This window comes from Oncorhynchus mykiss, chromosome 1 (genome assembly GCF_057628025.1).
Source record: "Oncorhynchus mykiss isolate SJ-2025 chromosome 1, ASM5762802v1, whole genome shotgun sequence".
NCBI classification, from domain to species: Eukaryota; Metazoa; Chordata; class Actinopteri; order Salmoniformes; family Salmonidae; genus Oncorhynchus; species Oncorhynchus mykiss.
This window is the reverse complement of record NC_143022.1, coordinates 72,845,810-72,868,694: the sequence shown is the minus strand read 5'-3', so window position 1 is coordinate 72,868,694 and position 22,885 is coordinate 72,845,810. Positions and strand designations below refer to the sequence as shown.

Sequence of the window (22,885 nt, the reverse complement as noted above, 5' to 3'; positions counted from 1 at the left end):
GTAATATGGAGGGGGGAGAGCGAGGTCAGACAATATGTCTCACCAACACTGCTTCACTGGTGTAACAAAGCCTCAATGACCTTTATCACACTGCCACACATGATCAAACTCCTTTTTTTCAACCAAGATGACACCTGTGAAACTGCAAAGTACTGTTTATAAAAATGATTAACTGCCTGAAATGCTAATAAGGCTATGCCTATAAACATGTTTTACCTGGGTCATTTGTAGAGAATAGACTATTCTGAGTCGTATGTTTGTTGGGCAATGGGCCTGCATTTGATTTATATCATAAAGTTGCAGCAACAAACAAATATGCAGGAATAAAGCACCATGAACTACGTTGTGTGCAAGGTGAACAACAGTAATCACGATCCAAAATGGGTTTGTAAATGGTAAACAAGTCACAATGGCATTCAAATGGGACATTAGCACAACAGAGAAGTCATTGTTATGCAGTCCTTCCGCTAGAAGGTAGTAACCATAAATCATTGGATAATTAAAAGCAAATGATGATGCAGAATGTTTAGTTAAACCAATCACAAACAAGCAATGGGCTTTAGAGCATCTTCTCAACATGGGCTATGAATCGCATGTCAGTATTGTCCAGGAACAGCCTGAAAAAAAATTGATATCAATCTATATTAACATTCTAGAATATCTTCACAAACAACAATTGCAGAATAGTACATCATATCAATTGACCAAAAGATGTAGGTGTGTGTGTGTATTGGAGTTGAAGAGTAATGGCAAACGGATTTATAGGGTAAGGCAGTGCAGTTTCAAATGAAGATCCATCCGTGTTATTGGCTGAGCTTGCTTGGACAACCGCCTCACACTACATCACCGGTCTGCGAACTCCAAAAGATGAAAATCATGGTGGAGCAGCTGGCCAGAGACCCAGGCCCATTGGGGAGTCTGCAGAGGAACCCAAAGCACTAAACCGAGGGGACTTGCTCAGCAGCCTGCGTTGTGTTATTACCTTAATTAAAGCCTTTTCAAAAGGCGCGCTAACGCCGCAGCTGGATGCATGGTACTGATTTGCCTCCCAAGCAGCAGTAAGGTAGGTGATGCAAACAGACCCTGGTTTATAGGTGTGTGACAGTAATGCAGTCTAGGGGAAGAAGGCAGTCGTTTTGAGAAATGGTTGAAAAGATCTTGGTCCATTTTAATAGGGTCATGTCAATGGCCTCGGATAGCAAACAGAGAGCAATGACACTATAAAAACAACTTGTAAGGGTGGATGGTAGGCCCTCCTACTTGCCAAGGATGGATCGAGCTGTCTGGCGTCGGTGAACGATGCAGGAAACAGAAGATCCAGTGCATGGTTTATGTTTTAAGGCTCTTGGAGTAAGTGCAGGTATTTACAAAATGTAAAACTCATCCAACAAGATGCTGGACAAGGCTCAAAGTAAAGTAATGAAAATGATAGACTAGACATCTGAAATATAAAGACTGAAGATCAGCCTGACTAGCCCCTAGGGCTCAGAACTCTTACGAACTCCTGCAGAGACAGTCGGCAGTTTTGAACACCCATGATGCTCTACACCAAATCATTTATACCCTCCAGTCACTGGCAGAGACCAGGTGAAAGGAAACACTTAGCAAAGTAAACTATTCTACAATAAGAGAGTTTAGATACATTCACTCAACCTGTACGATGCAGACATGTACATACAGAATACTTAAAAGATTTGGACTAGAGCAGAAACTCCTTGCCCCAAATTAGTAATGAGTGTCCCTTCTTAATGAGCAGACCATGGTCACCGGTGCACCTGGCGGCAACGCCCCTCCACACGCTGCAAGACAGATCTCAAACATTTTTAAGTACTGCTTTCGACTGACAAAGACTGGCTTTAGACTAGCAGCATAACTTGATCTGATTTACTTCATGTCTTCTATCATTTGTATTCAATGTTTAGAAAATATTTAGAATAGATCAAACAGGTGACACGCTCAACCAAAATGATTATTTGGTGAGGTGACCAAGCAATTATATTGACATGTACACTGTGGAAATGGACTAGCATTCAGAGTTAGCTTACTCACAACTAATTTGTTGTTAAGGACTAAGAAAGATTTTTTTAAAAAGGGACACAAAATAGTAATCCAGAAAGCTACATCTCCAAAAATATAGATAGCACCAAGCCTCCAACGACAGCACATTCAAGTTTACCTTCAAAGCCCGTCCAACTTGGTGAACTTGACCCGCTGTGAGTATAGACAAACATCAAAGGCAAAGTTCAGTTCTTGGCTATTGACTGAGAATTCCAAATGTTCCCCTAAAATCATCTACTTGTGTTGGCCCTGAAGACTTATGAAATAATAGTCTAGCATTAATGCCAACTCCTTTGACACTCAGAAGTCTAGGGAACAGCCAGACATGAGCATGGGAAATTTCTCAATACTATCCCTGATGCTGTTCAGCAGTCTCAAACATACTGTAACCAAGATGCTTTCTAATCTATAATGAAAATAATAATGGATGGCATTGTATAGATAGCTCTTTCACTGGACCTCAAAGCACTTTACATTGTAAGGGAGGAGAACTCACCTCTTCCATCAGCAATGAGGAGCACCCATCCATCTTGGTGATGCATGGCACTTTTGTATAATTTAGGGCCCGCATGCTCACCACAAGTCAGCCATGTGAAATGATGAGCACTCTCTTAAATGGTCAGATATACAGTAGAACAGTTGTGCGAACACAGAGCAGTGGGCATATGTCAGAGCTACCCCGAATGAATCAAATCCGACATTAACTCACAGCCATCGCGTCTATTAGCAAATTTCACTAGCAGCAGCAAGAGCGACAACCCACGCATTCCGCAAAGCGTAGCAGTCTCTCTCCGGCTCTCTCTTTTCTTACATTACATCTTTAATAATCCTTTATATATAACGGCAAATAAAATAAATCCGCAATACATCAGTGACTTCATGAGAACATTGGACTGCTGTTGCTCTGTATTTTTTTTTTTTAAGGAAGTAGGGATGAACAGCGAGATTTGTCTTTTAAGGAAGTAGGGATGAACAGCGAGATTTGTCTTTTTTAAGGAAGTAGGGATGAACAGCGAGATTTGTTTTTTTTAAGGAAGTAGGGATGAACAGCGAGATTTGTTTTTTTTAAGGAAGTAGGGATGAACAGCGAGATTTGTTTTTTTTAAGGAAGTAGGGATGAACAGCGAGATTTGTTTTTTTTAAGGAAGTAGGGATGAACAGCGAGATTTGTTTTTTTTAAGGAAGTAGGGATGAACAGCGAGATTTGTTTTTTTTAAGGAAGTAGGGATGAACAGCGAGATTTGTCTTTTTTAAGGAAGTAGGGATGAACAGCGAGATTTGTTTTTTTTAAGGAAGTAGGGATGAACAGCGAGATTTGTCTTTTTTAAGGAAGTAGGGATGAACAGCGAGATTTGTCTTTTTTAAGGAAGTAGGGATGAACAGCGAGATTTGTTTTTTTTAAGGAAGTAGGGATGAACAGCGAGATTTGTTTTTTTTAAGGAAGTAGGGATGAACAGCGAGATTTTACCGCCCACTCCCTTATCGCGGGAAAAATAACAGCGAGAAACCGGTAAATTACAATACACTTCTGTGAACAGCATGATGTGAAATGGAACTGTTGAATTATGAGAGGTTTAAATCTGGTTTCTCCACGGCCTTCTCTCTGCATGATCAATCAACGCTTGGGGTGGGGACAGACAGCGCATCTATGGAGAGCAGTCCACAATGCATGTACCATCTTATCATGGTAACTTTTTTCCTTGTGACAGGTACGCATACTTTTGCTGCAGCATAGACTATGCAACAGTAGGCTAATATAAGGAGTGACTGTGCATCTAATTTAAAACATCGCCATCTGGCTTACAGGGGTCACCTTACTTTAACTGTAAAGAAAAAAGATATATACAGTACCAATTAAAAGACGACACCTGCTCATTCAAGTTGTTTATTTTTATTATTTTCAACATTGTAGAATAATAGTGAAGACATCAACACTATGAAATAACACACATGGAATCATGTAGTAACCAAAAGTCTTAAAAACATCGATTTTAGATTCTTCAAAATGGCATTCTCAACCAGCTTCATGAAGAATCCTTTTCCAACAGTCTTGAAGGAGTTCCCACATATGAAGAGCACTAGTTAGCTGCTTTTCCTTCACCGTGCGGTCCAACTCATCCCAAACCATCTCAATTTGGTTGAAGCCAGGTCATCTGATGCAGCACTCCATCACTCTCCTTTATGGTCAAATAGCCCTTACACAGCCTGGAGGTGTGTTTTGGGTCATTGTCCCGTTGAAAAACAAATGATAGTCTCACTAAGCACAAACCAGATGGGATGGCGTATCGCTGTGGTAGCCATGCTGGTTAAGTGTGCCTTGAATTCTAAATAAATAACCGACAGTGTCACCAGCAAAGCACCCCCACACCATCACACCTCCATGCTTCACGGTGGGAACCACACCTGCGGAGATCATCCTTTCACCTGTTCTGCATCTCACAAAGACCGTGGTTGGAACCAAATATCACAAATTTGGACTCATCAGACCAAAAGGACAGATTTCAACCAGTCTAATGTCCATTGCTGGTGATACTTGGCCCAAGCAAGTATATTCTTACTGGTGTCCTTTAGTAGTGGTTTCTTTGTAGCAATTCGACCATGAAGGCCTGATTCACGCAGTCTCCTCTTTACAGTTGATGTTGAGATGTGTCTGTTACTTGAATTCTGTGAAGCATTTATTTGGGCTGCAATCTGAGGTGCAGTTAACTAATGAATTTATCCTCTATAGCAGAGGTAACTTTGCGTCTTCCCGTCGTTTTCCTTTGCTTATTTGAGCTGTTCTTGACATAATATGTACTTGGTCTTTTAACAAATAAGGCTATCTTCTGTATACCACCCCTACCTTGTCACAACACAACTGATTGGCTCAAATGCATTAAGGAAATAAATTCCACAAATGAACTTTTAACAAGGTACACCTGTTAATTGAAATTCATTCCAGGTGATTACCTCATGAAGCTGGTTGAGAGAATGCCAAGACTTTGCAAAGCTGTCATCAAGGCCAAGGGTGGCTACTTTGAAGAACCTAAAATATTTTGATTTGGTTAACACTTTTTGATTTCTACATGATTCCATGTGTGTTATTTCATAGTTTTGATGTCTTCACTATTATTCTACAATGTAGAAAATAGTAAAAAATAAAGAAAAACCCTTCAATGGAGTAGGTGTCCAAACTTTTGACTGGGACTGTATGTGTGTGTGTGTGTATGTGTGTGTATATATATATATATATATATATATTTGCAGCTGCAGAGTTAAAAAAAAAAAAGCTATCCCTCGAATATCATTGCTTTAAATCAGTGCATACTTGAGCACACTGTCACTCCCACAATTCCATTCAAACTGCATCCAAAATAAATAATAATGATATATATATATAGTCCTAGCCTACCTCTTTCAGGTAATACATTCAATTAAGCAAAGCCCTGTATTTTGGTAAGGACTGATGGGTTATGCATAAGCTTCTAACTTTTAGCCTCTTGCTCAACACAGACCTGCGCTCTGCTGGCCTTTCCATAATAATAAAAACAACAAAATAAAAAAAAACACTAGCACTTGGAATCCTAGTTACAGCTACACTAGAAAAGCTTGATGTATTTTTTTTTATGTTTGTGCATTTCTTATACGAAGACTATTCGAAAAGAGATGCAAGCTCTTGTTTGCTGAATGTTAAATACAGCAGCCAATAGAACGCGGTAGGCTATAGCAGTTATTTACTCAGACACAACCATTCAATCTTCTTGAAGAGCAGTGGGAGGAAAAAAGCTGCTTGTATCTTATTTTAGTCCTATATTATTCAAGCATGGCATTACAATGATGCAAATAAAATCATTTAACTGTTGAAAGCGAGAAAGAAATGAAGCCAAAAGAGAGAGAGAAAAAAGTAGGCTAACACACATGCCGTGCAACTTTAGGAGAAACATTATGAAAGGTAGCCTATGAGTCAGACTACTAATTGTAAAATGTTTAAATGGGCTACATTTCTGAAATTAAAATTGAATTCGCTAGCCTACAATTGTAACTTTGTAGGCCCACATGTACTGCACCAGCATTGCATGTTCTCTCCCAGCTTCATGGTTTGAACGAGGTGCATAATACAATACCGTAACACAATCCACAATCAAAAAGAGTAGCCTACTGGAGCTTGATACCCAAGACAAAAAAGCTAAATCTATGGGCTTGTATGTTTCCTGTTGTGCGCAATGTGCGATAGCCTAAATAAAAGGTAAAATATATAAGCTATGTATTGGATGACGGCACTATTTTTTCAGCTTGGGCTCATAAAATGTGCGTAATGTACGGCTCATCAGGCTCAGGTAGCATCAGACTTGAATTTTCATGCCGATCAAATCATGACATTTTTAGAATGACACTGTCGGGTTACCTGGGAGAAAAGGGATTTATTCTCGGGGGTGGAACATTTGTAAAATACCAAGAAAATATTCAGCCCTACCCTAAATAAGTAAATAACAGCAGATCATTACAGAGGGGGCAGGTAATCTTACTATTCTGCAAACTGTAAAAAGGTTCTGGAAAGAGGTGGTTCTATGAGGAAATATAAAGAGATGTGTAATAACAGTTCATCCCTATAAAAGTCTATGATTATACCCTGGCATGACAATCTAATCCGGACCGTCTTGAACCCAACTACAAAAAAATCTTAAATCCCTTCGATCCTATTTTGTGAAGCTCGACCGAACAAACATTTGGCTCAAAACTCTGCTTAAAGGCCTGCAATCTAGGAATCTCCACAATCACAAGACACTGGCTAGCAACAATGTCAGGCTGAAACTGCAGGTCTCTGATTTGTCTAAACATTTGGTGGTCCCACGAAGGTGCCAGAAAACCAGAAGTGACAGCAGCAATAAAAGCTTTTCATTTTTGATTTATGTTCAATGACTTTACAGAAAAGTGTGTGTTGAGTGGTGCACTTGTAGGGCAGGTTTAATGGAGGACAAATCAGAGAGGTGGCCTCAGTGCCGTGCTGACTGGACGACGTATCTGTCTCAGTCTGGAAGTTTGGGGTTGGGCAGCAGCCTACCGCCACACAATTGGAGTTTTTAATTCGGAGAGACAAGGCAGCCCTCGCACTCCAATTGCCTCTCACAACCCTTAAGACGCCCTGGCTCAAACCGAGGGGGACATGCTTTGTTCTGCTTAAGGTATTCGCCGGCGATGAGGGAGGAGGAATAATTTGAGGTGCTGGGCATGGTGTTCAGAATCAAGGCGACATGCGAGAAGAGGAAATGTAACCTCCCGAATGCATCTTGTGGCCCTATCAAAGTTCAGATTTGACAAAAGTGTCAGAGGAAAAACAGTTGACGGCCGAGTTACATCTTAACTGTATTTACTGCATATCGAGACTGAGTGGCCCAATGCAAATTCTTGATGAAAATAGTACCAACGTTTGAGAAACGTAATGTGCAAATATACTTGCTTCATAGACCAACAACTTAATCTGCTAATAAACTTTGAAAACCACTTAAAACTATAAAATACATTTCAGAATATACATGAAAAGCCAGCTCTGGTTAAGACATCAGCCTGGAGCGGACGGGGGAGATTTACGGTGGAACAGCCACCAACTCCAAGGCAATAAATTAACCTCTGTGGCCGTTCTTGGTTTCTCTATGACCGACTTGGGCTTTCCAAATAGATTTCCGAGATTTTTCCCCAGAGTGAAGCCTAAGCCGGCCCTTGAAATTGCAGACCATTCTTCAGCTCATTCCTGGAACGTGAGCCAGAGCAAAGACATCAGTGGTCCATGACAGAGGTGAGCGTCTGACTGGCGTGTCCAGACTAGTCACATTCAGCCTTAGGTAAACTTTACTTCAATATACAGAGGCGTATTAACTGAGTTGTCTGCAATATCACAATGTATACAGAAGAAAAATATAAATGCAACATGTAAAGTGTTGGTCCCATGTTTCATGAGCTGAAACATCCCAGAAATGTTCCATACATACAAAAAGCTTCTCTCTCTCAATTTGGGAACAAATTTGTTTGCATCCCTGTTAATGAGCATTTCTCCTTTATCAAAATAATCCATCCACCTGACAGGTGTGGCATATTAAGATGCTGATTTAACACCATGATCAATCATTGCACAGATGCACCTTGTGCTGGGGGACAATAAAAGACCACTAAAATGCGCAGTTGTGTCAACGCCACAGATATTTCAAGTGTTGAGGGAGCATGCAATTGGCATGCTGACTACAGTAATGTTCACCAGAGCCAGATCATTTAAATGTTCACTTCTCTACCATAAGCCGCCTCAAATCATTTTAGAGAATTTGGCAGTATGTCCAACCGTCCTTACAACCGCAGACCACATGCACAAATGACACATTTCTGCACAAACTGTCTCAAGGAAGCACATCTGCGTGCTCGTCGTCTTAAGTAGGGTCTTGACCTGACTGCAGTTTAGCATCGGAACAGACTTCAGTGGGCAAATTCTCACCTTCGATGGCCACTGGCACGCTGGAGAAGTGTGCTCTTTACGGATGAATCCCGGTTTCAACTGTACCAGGCAGATAGTATAGCATCGTATGGGCGAGTGGTTTGCTGATGTCAACGTTATGAACACAGTCCACCATGGTTGCAGTGGGGTTATGGTATGGGCAGGCATAAGCTACGGACAACGAACACAATTGCATTTTATTAATGGCAATTTGAATGAACAGAGATACCGTGACAAGATCCTGAGGCCCATTGTTGTGCCATTCACCCACCGCCGCCCCCTCATGTTTCAGCACGTGTTGGTCCCATGTCGCAAGGATCTGTACACAATTCCCGGAAGCTGAAAATGTTCCAGTTCTTCCGTGGCCTGCATACTCACCAGACATGTCACCCATTGAGCATGTTTGGGATTCTCTGGATCGAAGTGTCCAACAGCGTATTTCAGTTCCCGCTAATATCCAGCAACTTCGCACAGCCATTGAAGAGGAGTGGGACAACATTCCACAGGCCATAATTAATAGCCTGATCAACTATGCGAAGGAGATGTCGTGCTGCATGAGGCAAATGGTGGTGAAACCAGATACTGACTGATTCTGATCCACGCCCCTAACTTTTTTTACAGATGCATATCTGTATTCCCAGTCATGTGAAATCCATGGATTAGGGCCTAATGAATTTATTTAAATTGAATGATTTCCTAATATGAACTGTAATACAGTCAAATCTTTGAAATTGTTGCATGTTGCGTTTATAATTTAGCTCAGTAGATGTCATACATGTTTATTATTGTGGACAAGCAATTAAGAATTTGATAACCACAATCTGGGGCGGCAGGGTAGCCTAGTGGTTAGAGCGTTGGACTAGTAACCGGAAGGTTGCAAGTTCAAATCCCCGAGCTGACAAGGTACAAATCTGTTGTTCTGCCCCTGAACAGGCAGCTAGGCCGTCATTGTAAATAAGAATTTGTTCTTAACTGACTTGCCTAGTTAAATAAAGGTAAAAAAAATAAAATAAAAAAATCTGGGTAAAATGTAAGTAAGGTAGTCTTGGCACTCTGGTTACTGTACCTTGTTAAAGATTAGTTTACCGGTCACAAACACAGACATATGAACCATAGCTTGGTGTTAACAGACAACCATCAGGAAGCTAACATAAGTAGTGTGCCGATGGTGAGGGCCAGACATGTGACAACCATCTAACCAGCCTGCAGATTCCTGGATCCACATGTAGGCTGGGAAGATGCCTGCTCACACAGCCAGCAGACGCTCTGAGGATTCCAGCAACAATGAGATTACTGGTGCCAGCCCAATGTTTCAGATGAACTAAAGGCTGGATGGACATCAACACCAGGCTGACGGTGAGAGAACTTAACACAAATAAAATAACATTTTACCGATGAACCATGTAACAATGCCCCCCCCCCCAAAAAATATAAATAAATAAAATCGACAGCTCTTTGTTCATTTCACTGCACAGACAGAATAAAAGGGACATTTATTTTAGACAGCCACATTCTCCCCCCCCAAAAATTCAAAAGGAGCGTATATAAAATCAAAGTATGGCAGTTGTCACTCCATGTAAACAAAAGTTAAATGCATTTAAGAGGTTATCATGCAGGGCATTTGAGGTGCACCAACTGTTTTGGTTTTGCTGTTCATTTGCCTCTGATGTCTGGAGGAAAAGCTTTGGTTTCTTTCTAGAGCATAATTTCCCAACAGCATGTGTACTTTCTAACAAGCTTGTATTGTTCCTTCATAATGGAACAATCATTTGGTTTGGAAATGCTCAAGTGTATAACAATGATCCGCTCCCATCGTCTGGACAGTGGGGTGGCCCATCAAGTCAGTCACACAGTCAGGAAGGGATGCTCCAATGGGAGGAAAAGAAATAGTAAATCAGGTGTTTTCCCTCAAATCATCTCTGGTCCCTCAACACTTCCATATTATAAACCCCTACCACGTGCACCCCCACCCACTCAACCAAGAACAAGCATGCTCTTTCAAGTACCATAGGCATTATGCGTGACAAAGGTGTGAGCAATCATTTGGCACTTACTGAGCGTTCCCTCCATTTACAACTTGAAGACGGTTCCAAAAACAGTTGACCATTTGAAATGCCATGGCATGCTGAAATGCTGCCTTTGGCTGTCATTCAACTTCTGAAAAAATGTTTACAATCCAATAGCAATTAAAAGTTAATTATCACCATGGCCTCGACATTTCATTTACCAAAAACAAAAATCAATGGCTGTGGCCTATTGAGGCGGTTTACAAATGCAGCTTTAGGCTTTTAGCACAAGTAATTACTTCTCCATAGACACAGGGCCTTCACGCTTTCAACGCTTCAAAAGAAGTCACTGTAGGGCTATGTGACAAATTCAGATGTCTTCAGCCTGAGAGGACGGATGCGACCGCCTGACTCCCTTTCTCACCTATCAATTAGTGCTTCCACCTCTCTCTCCTACCTTGCTCTACCCTCCCCAATCGACTCGCATATGGCCAAGGGTGGGAGGGTGGCGTGAGAGACAGATAAATATTTCCTTCAGCAGAAAAAAAAATGACTTCCACCGAAAAGACAATGTTACTACTGACAACAGTTTATTTAGGAGAACATGTCTATTTCTCGGAGGCTAGATCAGGGATGATCAGTGCATGATGGATTTAGCTACAAACCCATGTTGCTCTAACCATATCATTTGAAAAGGATATCACTTAGTTCCAACAGGACCTCTGAGGCTGTGCTGAAATTGATATCGGAGTCCTATGTTGACTGGTCTCCAGAACCACCAGTCACTGATCAACACCTATGGAGGTTGTAATATGGCCTATATACACACACTATGTTTATGCAGACCTTAGAGTATACTCAAATTGGCCCATATGTTCATTGTATTCTATAAAAAAACAGTCTATTTTTACATCCATCTGTTTGACATTTCATGTAAGCATCACAAAACTGAGCCCGTTGGCAACACTGCACTTTGTTAGCGAGATCAGCCCTAGTGGGGGGGGAGGGGGCGTAAGGAGATCCGGAACAGGGAAAAAACCCAATTCAAGACCTCATGACGTGGCCAGCCATCATTGTTCAAACAGTTTTGGAAAATAAAACATGGGTCCACAGAGCCCGTCGCAAACCTCAACAATTATAAGAAGTGAATCACTGACAAACAGCTCAGCTTGACAACACACTCATGGGTGGAAGTTCAAGCCCTTGTCACCAGATAGAGACAAGAAGTGCTGACACGAGAGGAAAAACATTAAGGCTGTCCAGGCACACCGAGCCAACGTTGGGATCAGTTGAACCCAGCCGGGCTATGGACTAGAACATCGAACACATCACCAGCACAGTGCAGCAGGCCAGGACACCCTCACAGTTTTCTATTCTCAGATAGGAGGGGATGTGGAGTGTCTGATCAAATTTGGAGCTGAGCAGACACCATAGGGGTGGGAGTGGTGCTCAGGCTGAGGCCTGTTGGATCTTTTGGGTAATATTGCAATGGGAGGTATCAAATAATGGTCTAGGGACCTCCAAGGGCATAACTACAGACCTCATAATGACAAAATTTTACACACTGAAATTCATTTTGCAAAACATTTCTGTATTACCAACAACCAGTGGTGTAAAGTACTTAAGTAAAAATACTTGAAATAACTATTTAACTTTGAGGTACCGGTACTTTACTATTTATATTTGACTACTTTTACTTCACTACATTCCAAAAGAAAATGTACTTTTTATTCGATACTTTTTCCCTGACAGCCAAAAGTACTCGTTTCATAGTGAATGCTTAGCAGGACAGGAAAATTGTCCAATTCACACACTTATCAAGAAAACATCCCTGGTCATCTTTACTGCCTCTGATCTGGCGGACTCACTAAACACAAATGCTTTGTTTGTAAATTATGTTGGAGTGTGTCCCTGGCTGTCCGTCTGGTTTGCTTAATCATTTTACTTTTGATACTCAAGTATATTTAAAACCAAATACTTTTAGAGTTTTACTCAAGTAATATTTTACTGGGTGACTCACTTCAGTCATTATCTATTATGTTACCTTTACTTTTACTCAAGTATGACAATTGGGTACTTTCTCCACCACTGCCAATAACTCAAGGCAACTGACAATGCTCCTCTTATTTTCTTAATAGGATGATGCAGTTTATTGCTCACTTGCAGCTTGTAAGGTTTAAAATTGCTGGGATGCAATATCAACACACAGGCAGATCCTAAGCACTTACCTTTAAATTCAAATGTATGTTAGGCATTGTAATCATATGGATGAGAACGCAGAGCAGAATTCATGATAGACAGAAATTCTGCAAACCCGACAGAGCTTTGTCGACACCTGCAATGGAAAACTACAGCCTCTTCAGGCATAACGCACCCCGACTCAACCAGCTATACACATAGTTTACGAATACTTCCTCATCATATAACATGAGGAACTATGAGCAGTTCCATTTACTGGCAGACATTTTAACTCTGACCCCTACAAATTGACCATTTTAAAAACGGTCTTTTGAGCACTTAACGACCAGCACTGTGAAAATGTCTCTGGGGTTTAATTTCAGCAGAAGTGCTAGATCAGCTGCGCTATCGTTTACGGTTTCCTCCAGCGCTCCCCCAAAAGGTAATCTGACAGAAGAGAAAAAAGCGGTGTCCCTGGTGAATTATGAATCTCACCTCCCGCCATGCACCAATGGGTAGGTTATTTTTGGACTCCCTCCTCCCCATAAAATAGTACATTCCATGAATTTAAACATGAGACAGTAAAGTGGCAGTCATCTCTCATCTGTCGAGTGACAAAAAGCCATTGATTTTTGTCCAGAATGGCCGTTTAGTGGATGGTCTATGTTGGGCACTTGTGGATCACCACCAAACCTACTTTCCTGGATTCATTGATGGTATATAGGAGTTTTCATCCAATGCTTTGAAACTTCATCCCCAGGACTCGACATATAACACTTTGCTCTTGCTGGTAATTTGTGATCAAGCATCGACTTTGTGATGGCCAAGTTGAACATTTGGATAGAAATGTCAAATGCCCTTGAAAAGGTCTAGAGCAGTGAGCGGTTCCCAACCCATTTCCGTTCCGGGAACTAACAAATAGCCAGCAGAAGTTATGACCACCATTCGTGGAGGTGCTGAATTTAACAAAATATCTTAGCGGTCAAATTAAGACTCAATTTTATCAGTGAATGTAATAGTGCTGACCACATTTAGTCTGGTCAATTGTTTGTTCGATAGGCTGTTAGTCGACCGAGAATTTAGTCGAGCAGTTAACAAAAAACTAAAAAAGTTATGGCAAGTCTTGATTCACGCCTGTTTGAGTGGACTGGTCCATTGCGGAGGCCGCGGGGATGGCACACCAGTAGTACATCTACCGTTAATTCCAATAATGTAGAATCTACAATATTAGTCTGGTTACCGCAATTTCTGTTAAGGCGTCCAATATATTATTATTACAGTATTTTACAGTTCTCATTGTGCGTTCTGCAAACATGTCCACTCTGACAATCTAGGCTACACTTGAGAAACAAGTTTGTGTATTTCATTCCATTTACAAGTTGTCAGTTGATGAATTGTCTTTTGTTTGTAGCGCTCCAGTCAATGTTGAGTAAGGACGCGCACGTGATTACACATAGAAGACGACCTAGGCTACCTGGCCTGCGCGCAAACGTAGGCTTATAAAATGTGCCCATTTGGGGATCTGAAAGTATTTCTGATTGTCGTAACTCACCACCACCACTAATGAACTGTGGAGCTTCTCAAAGTAAGTTTTTCTTCACCTCAAACTGCAAACAAACGTCTGTTTTTCCATCCATTCAGAATGACAATTCAGTGGTTCTTTCTATAAATGTTATGTCGTACTGCAACACAGCTTGCGGGCTGCCGCAAAATTCTTTGGCACGTTATTTAGGTGTCAGCCATTGTTGCCAGTAATGCTAGTTAGTGCAAGTTTGACCACCAAAGGGCAACTTTGAGAAGCATTTGACTGTTTTTAATATTGGTTGTATGAGAGAATTAAACATTTTAAAAAAAATTGTAACATAGTATATGGGTTTGATTGTAAGAAATGTAGCTTAATTCATTTGATTAATATTATAGTGTTCCTATTCCAAGAAAATGTCAAAACAAAACCCTCAGGGTTTCCGTTAGGAATATATGGCGCTGTACAATGCGAGCGAAGAGCAAAATAATCCACACCCAAATTGTAGGCTAACCAATGTAGACTATAACAAAAATCTTTCCAGCTCTCTCCCTCAATAACATCTCAGAGTGAAAAGGTTCCTGTGAAAAAGTCAAAATAGGCCTACCCGATTACTTTTTATCCCTTGAGCAAATAACCTACAGCTGTGTCTGTCCGGAGCAGGAAACTGAATGTTCAGAATATTCTATACAATGTTGCAAGTTTGATTGTATCAACTTGGTCCAGCCTGAATTGCACTATGTTTCAAGTTCCTTGCAGAGAGGTGATGCTTAGCCAATGTAATTTATTTTGTATCAGGATATTTTCTACCTGCAGGCTGCAATGTTTATATTTGTTGTATTTATGTAGGCTATTTTGCAATGGCAATAAGTTACTTTTAGATTTGTATAATATGGATTTAGACTTTGCCATGAAAGATTAGTCACATGAAAATGATTGAGATACGAAGACATTATTATAAAAGAAATGAACTGTTCAACGAAAACGTGCATATAAAAATCCTAACTGGCACGCATGCAGTTCGGTAGAAATGGTAAGATAAATTGGCACTCCAAAAGCCTTTAGACAATTGAGACACGGTTTGTGTATGTGTGCCATTCAGAGGGTGAATGGGCAAGACAAAATATTTAAGTGCCTTTGAACGGGGTATGGTAGTAGGTGCCAGGCGCATTAGAGCATTGATGTCAACATTAGCCAGCATCCCTGTAGAACACTTTCGACACTGTCCATGCCCTGACAAATTGAGCCTGTTCTGGGGGGGGCGCAACTCAATATTAAGAAGGTGTTCTTAATATTTTATACACAGTGTATACAATATTAAGGTGTTCTTAATATTTTATACACAGTGTATACTCAACTTGTGTCTGGATGGGGGAAAGAAAAGTTTTTAAAAATGTGCGGACCACATATAGTACCCCCGCGGACCACAGGTTTAAATCTACTGGTATAGAGAGGAAGTCGGAGATCGACTACTTTTAACCTGGTTTATACATGGGAAGAAAATGTACAGAAAAGCGAGAAGGCTCTAATATTTGCCAGGCCAATGTAAACATGCTAGTGATGGTAGCACCAGAGCTTTGGGACACACAATTCCCTGAACTTGACTTGCCTTTCTACCCTGCCTGGCTAGAAGAGTCACCTAGTATACAGATGCTGAGATGTGCCATCGCACATTCACAGGAAGCAAATGTTTAAATTCACAGATCTCAGAAAGTGATTTTTCCCCCCAGAGACTGAGCTTTAACAGCAAAAAAGAGATGTTGGCCCCAGGCGATGCCAGCGTCTGGGTCAGCCTCAATAGAATTGTTTTATTTTATTTATTTTGCTTTTAATTTCCTGTCCGTCACGTTTCTTCCACCCAGAGCAGTCTTTGCCCTGAATAGACCCTACCCTCACAGAGCTCTTCCAAAGCCTACTAGCTCGGCCGGCCAACTAGGCTATCTGATTACAGAACATGACGTCTCTGAAGTGGAGGAACATCTCAGAACAAGCTTATGGGTGTTGAAAAAAGGAGTTTGACTTGACTTTGAAACATATGCCAAAACTGCAAAACATCCAGAGTTACAGCAATGGAAAACCACAGCTGTGAGAAACCGCACCCATCCCTGTTCTCTGCAGTGCTTGGGATAATTTCAGGATTAGTATCGCTTCCCATCACAATGGGACAACCATGCATCCACCTGAGCCTGGGGCTGCAGAGTGGAGTGGTGGTAGAGGGAGGTTACGGGTTCAGACGGTGGGTGGGATGCTGCATCCTCTTAGTCTGGATAAGGTATCTTCTGGCAGCCGCTCCAGTAATAATACCATTCACTTCCAAGACGTAAAGCTGAGAGATGGCATCAACCCCTGTTTGTTTAAGACATTCTCCTCAGTGCAGCGGCTCAGTGCCAAACTCCAGAGACAGGGGCCCCTTCTCCCCATCCCAAGGATATAGAGATATCATGCTTCAATCAGGTCCGAGTTAGCAGTGCTTCTTTTCCAGATAATAGGCAATGGAGGACTCCTAATGAGTGCAAACGCCTTTCTGTTGCTGTGGTGAAGGGAAAGGGAATCATTTAGAAATAAATGAAGGAAAGCTGGGGAAATTAAACCAAAGACAAGCGCAAACAATATAGCAAATTATCCCATAATATAGAGGTAAAAGTATATCAGTCTCACTTCCACTGCACAGTCAGAGCGTTAAAAGGGATAGCGGATGAAGTTCCTGCATGTAGACTTACTGCATGTAATATATAGTACATGTAAACTGACGGAGGTAATAAAGATGGAGATTTCGAAACATAGCCATAGGTATAAGTCACATCCATACACATTTGAGAAGGTAATTCATTATGAGACGAAGTGACGTGAATTATGAATGGCATCAAATATAGGCAGAAGGTAGTACTTTACAAATGCCCTTAGTCTGCTAAACAAAACAATGAAATACTGTATTACTTACAGTGAATACAAGACCACTACACTGCAGACATTGCTTTTGCATTGCAATGGGTCCAAAAAAGCAATTCAGTGGAATGTAGTGGACAACATTGCAGCAAGGTGGGTGTTAGGACATCACAATGAAGGAACTTGACCTGCCATTTACCGTAAATATATCTTGGGAGCCGAGCTGTTTTTTTTTGGTATGGTGCACTATGAGTATGCCGAAAGAGTGAAGGCATAGCAAGACTAATCACAAATGTTACTTCAGGACACAGTGCAGGTCGACAAGCAAATCGAACCCTACTTGCCTCAAGGTCATTGACGCAACTTGTTTAATGCTACGATTTCTTCTTTTTTTGATGGCATCATTACTCTAAGGAAAATATACATCTTTATTTTGCTGTAAAAGTGCAGGTAGAACAGATGGACAGAGAAAGAGGGAGAAAGCAGGTCTGATGAGTTCCATGTGGAAACGATATGATTGAAGCAGCAACTTGAGGCCTTGATGCCTGCCACATCCTTTGATTCCAAACAGAAACACACACACACACACACACTTCTGTGATTTGCCAGTGGACAAAAAAGGGGGAAACATTAACTAGCCATGACAACAAAAGCAGCCAAGGCACGGCCCTTGTGTCCCTCTCCTTTACAACTCCCTGCGGTGAAACACAGATGAGAGCAGAGAGCCAAAACAGTACACACCTGCAGCTACGTACCTCTCAGACACTGGGCTTGGGGAGAGGACAAGGCTGGGGGAGAGGACAAGGCTGAGGGAGCAAAAGAGAAAGCTAGAGTACACGTAAGAGCATAGGTAGTGTACAAGGAGCTGGTACAATGCATTGAAGGTGTAAATGTTGAGGGAACTATCACGGTTGTTTGGCAACCGTCTGCCATAACACAAACCGTATATAGAGAATGCTGGAGATTGCCAGGGAATGTGCAGAGCACTGAGGGGTGGGGAAGGGGCTAGTGCCCGCTGTGGGGAGGGATGAATTAAGAGGAAACAGTGAGATGAGGGGACATGACTCCCATTTAAGGAAGGGAGGGAGGGAACGAGAAAGGGAAGAGAGGGAGGGTGACAATATGACAAGCCTGCATGCTCCTCCTCAAACTAGCCTCCAACATATTTTAGATTCCGATAATTCTGTGAATCTCGCGCCCCCCCTTCACTCGGAACCAAATACGTAAGAGACTTAAAATGAAACATTTGCTGTGGTTTAAGTGGTGGACCGCTCAAAGCTAAAATGTCCCATTGAGAAGACAAGGAGCAAGGTTTCTTAGTTGAGGACATTCACAACATTTCAGAGGAAATGCTACTAAACATGGTGAGACAGGACTTACTGAGGTGAAGGCCAGGAGCTCTTCTTCAGTCAGCTTATGGATTGGGTTGTTTTTCTGGAAATCAGTGCTGCAAGACAGAGACATGACACACTGATGAACATGAAGTTATAAATCAGATACAAGCCCGTCTCTGCCTTCCCCCTATTGAGTACAGTGTTCTCCCGTACATTGATGTTCCAACGTGATTCATTTTCCTATGTATTGATTTATTAACAGTCAAGTGCTACTGTTCATTTCGTTGACGACCCATCAGTGCATTGGCCATTAGACAGAATTGCCTGTGCTATGACAGAATGGGCTTTCATTGTCCCCGAGTCTATGAGAACATTCATCTACAGGTAACTGCCAAAATAAAGGAATACAAAGTATATTGAAAGCAGGTGCTTCCACACAGGTGTGGTTCCTGAGTTAATTAAGCAATTAACACCCCATTATGCTTAGGGTCATGTATAAAAATGCCCAGTTACCAATTATTTTGGCTACCATGGCTGGAAGAAGTGATCTCAAAGTTTTAAGGGTGTGTGTGTGTGTGTGTGTGTGTCTCTCTCTGTCACCAGTTCTTAACCCAATTGAACACTGATGGGAGATTCTGGAGCGGCGCCTGATACAGCGTTTTCCACCACCATCAACAAAACACCAAATGAGGGAATTACTAGTGGAAGAATGGTGTTACATCCCTCCAATAAAGTTCCAGACAAGAATTTATGCCAAGGCGCATTGAAGCCGTTTTGGCGGCTCATGGTGATCCAACGCCCAAATACGACACTATATTGGGGGTTCCTTTATTTTGGCAGTTACATGTACATCACTGCACCGTCTGAGGGGCGATTGGTTTCAGAATTAATTGCGTTTGTTCTTTTTGATTAACAGTTCAGTGGTTTTGCAATCCCTCAGCCATGTGCCTGCCTGGCCAATCAGCATCAGGCAGGTGGACAATACTCCCATGGGCACAACACACTGTGACCTAGACAAGGCAGAGGGCCAGAGAGTGGTTTACTCTCCTTCATTTTACTGATATGAAAACACTAAAATGAAAGCAATGTGGAGAATGGCTACAAAGAATTAGTTTTCACTTGTCAAGCAGCCATTTTAGACTACTGAGATACACCCGTAAAAGGTAGAAAACCAAAGCCTGAATGGAAACTTCTGTGGCCAGCTACAAAACCAGAGCAGGTTTTGGCAGGTGGGGAGCAGTCAAGTTGGGGGTGTTAGGGGAGTCTGTTTTCCAGACCAGAGAGGATTTTGATTTCAGGAAAATTAGATTCAATAATAAGCAGCACTCCTTTACAAATTGTGTTTATTATTTTCCCACTTAAACATAGTTGAGCATAGTCTGCCAGGTGAGAGCTGTCCATCTCTCTGTGTGTGTGTGTGTGTGGAGTGACCTGTGGAAAAGCCACAGAGTTCGCAGGGTTCTCTTGGAACCCTTCAATAGTACTAAATGAATCCGGTCACTTAAAGGAATTTTTTATATGATAAATCACGAACCATGCCAAACCAGCTAAAAATATTTACATATTTCATTCCTTTTGAACAGCTGTTATGGTTGCCTCTTCCACATTCGATTTAACCAAAGAAATCAAGCAATTTCACCTATTTAGTCCTTTGGTTGACTGAACTTTTTTGATTACACTTACAATTTCTGACAATGTAATGGTGCTGCACCAAGTTCTATGAGAACAGTTTGTTTATTTAAAAAGGTATATTTACTCCCCATTTATGAAGGACAGATCTTTAACGGACATTATTCTTAAAACCTTTTAGAACAGTCACTGAATAATTACAAACAGGAAAGATCTGGCCCTGGTTTCCTGACTAACGGGGGATCTACAAACACGGATTTGATGACAGAATTGCCGTCCGTAATTGTTTTCTGTCACCAGGCCTGTAGTCCACAGGTCCATTATGGGTAGGAGGTGGATGGAGAATGGCAACAGTGGGTTTTGGCCAGGCTGGTGCAGTCATTCTGGGTAATGTCATACAGTATGTAGAGAAACCAATACCAGCCAGCGCCATTGACATCTAGTTCCTTTGTTGTTTTTTGCCGGCAGGTGTGACTGGGAGTTGCCAGGCCCCCAGGAATGGCAGTAACCCAAGTCCAGGGAAGAGAAGGGATAATCCAGACTGGGTCACATTCCCAAATCTCAGTGGAACGGCGTGAACTGGCTGATACACTACGCCTGGGAATGGTAGGGGAGAGGAGGAGCACATGGCTGGAAGTGGTAGACTCCCAATACTCTACACAAGTGCAGTATCAAGTATGTGAGTGCGAGCTTGTGTATACACTGGTGTGTGTGTGTGTGTGTGTGTGTGTGTGTGTGTGTGTGTGAGATGAATGCACACGTGACTAGTATTGAATCTGTGCCATTTGACTTGGTGCATAGATGTGACCTTTTATCCTGTGCAACTTATCAAGTCAGAGGAATGGCAACAAAACTCAAAAAGGGATCGGGAGGAATGTATTTGATATAAACACAGCATCGGTGCACTATATTAAGCTTATATATTGGAGTTGGGTGTTTTACAATGATTTCATCTTTCTCTCGCTTTTCCACCCCATGAAAAGATGGTCTGTGAACCCAGTCAAAGATAACAGGCCAGACATTCAATCTGGCAAGAGTGGTTCCTCAACAACAACTATCACCTTTACACTCTGCTATTTTCCCCTCTGGGATGTTTGACCAGATGCCGTTAAAGAGGATGTGTCAGTGTGTGCGCACGGGCAGCTCCAAACAAGCCTAAATGCTACCGTGCAGAATTGACTTGACATCCACATTTAGACCCCCTCCAGCCAAGACTAATTTCACACCATTGTTTTGTGGCTAATTCGCCTCTCCTTTCCACGGCTACACCCTAAACATGCACACCAATCCCTCTTGACAACAAAGGGATTTGGTCAGGGTCATTTGGAGGGTTGAAGGGATACACATTGAGCGTTATACAGGTACTGTAGGTGGAGTTTTAAAAAGTGCTTTGAAAACCTCTCAGCAGTTCTGCATGGTCACTGGACCACAGAGAGAAGGGAGTTGTCGGAAGCATCCTTGGAATTTCAGCAGACTAAAGGGGAAAACTCAAAAAGATGACATGTCTGCTATTCAAATCACAAAGGATGGTTTCTCTTACCCCAAAACTGCATGGCACAGAATTCCAGGGAGTTTCAGTAATTATTAACCATGGCGACAGGGGTTGTCGGGTGTAGTATTCCGTTACAGATAAGCGGGAAGCTGGTGTGCAACCCCCTCACATGACCCACACCAATCCCCCTCCTGAGACCAGCGGTTAATCCATTTTCAACGATCAGTCAATCCATTTTTATAGCAGCCCAGCGGAATTATGTTTGCTAATTATTCCACGCCTACAATTGAGTCACTTAACAGGCGCGAGGCGAGATGAAGACTTAACCAGCCTTCTCAAACATGCCCAATTAAAGAGAGACATCAAAATGTGGCCCCAGAGGATGACGTGTAGCTGGGTTGGTTGTATTCCCACAACATGTAGACCGACTCTGCACTATAGGGTCATTGAGCTCCTGTGTGCCAGGAGTCTCCTCTAGGGCCTAGCCCATTGGAGGGAGGGAAATGAAGGGACAAAAGGAAGCGGTGCAGAAGGAAGCGGTGCAGAAGGAAGCGGTGCAGAAGGAAGCGGTGCAGAAGGAAGTGATGCTCTTTGATACGACCGTCTCTAGAGAAGTACAGGGAATTTACAGAGAGATGGAATTTGTGAGGAGAAACAATTGTAACATTGATGACAGCCAAGTGGTGAAGAGGAGTCATGAGTAACACCGGATACTCCCCGTGTCCAACCCAAGGCAGAGGTGTGGTTAATACAGCACACAGCCCTGAGGTTCACCCCTGGAGCAGATAGGAGGGGCAAAGCACCAGAGTACCAAAAGAGGACACAAAGCAGAAGGGGGGGGGGCGTGTACCACCCACCATGCTCAGGGGGCAAGGGCCACCCCTATCGCGCAATACAATGAGAGCTAATGAAGTTGGACCACAGTATTCCCTCTACAATAATCTCGTCCCCTCTCTACATTTCATTTTCTTACCCTTTCTCCCTTTACTTTACCTACCCCCTTTCCCCTCCGTGTCCCTTCTTCCCTTTCTCCAGTTTACCCTTCGCTCACTCCACCTCCCCCCACCCATACCCTTCTTTGTCCCTTCCTGTGCCGCTCATGCTCTTGGCATCTGTCACAGTGAGCTTGGAGGACAGGCGGAGAGTGAGAGCACTCCCTGAACTCTGAAATCCCTCTGACTCACTCCTAAGCAAAGAGAGAGACAGACAGAGGAGGAGAGAGTCTGCTGGCCTCACCATCGCCTCATTTTGACACCTCTCGGGAGGGGGAGAAAAGCATAGAAAACGCCAGGAGCAAAGACATCACTCTGTAGCAACCGT

General features: G+C 42.3%; 1 protein-coding gene across 1 annotated transcript in view; it reads right to left on the bottom strand.

Annotated features, from left to right (window-relative positions):
- Positions 1 to 22,885, bottom strand: part of ttc27 (tetratricopeptide repeat domain 27) — a 128,709-nt gene that overhangs the window by 51,849 nt on the left and 53,975 nt on the right. The window contains exon 9 of the mRNA XM_021610238.3: positions 18,491 to 18,557. Within this exon, the coding sequence (XP_021465913.2) occupies positions 18,491 to 18,557 (67 nt within the window). The remainder of the gene's footprint in view (positions 1 to 18,490; positions 18,558 to 22,885) is intronic.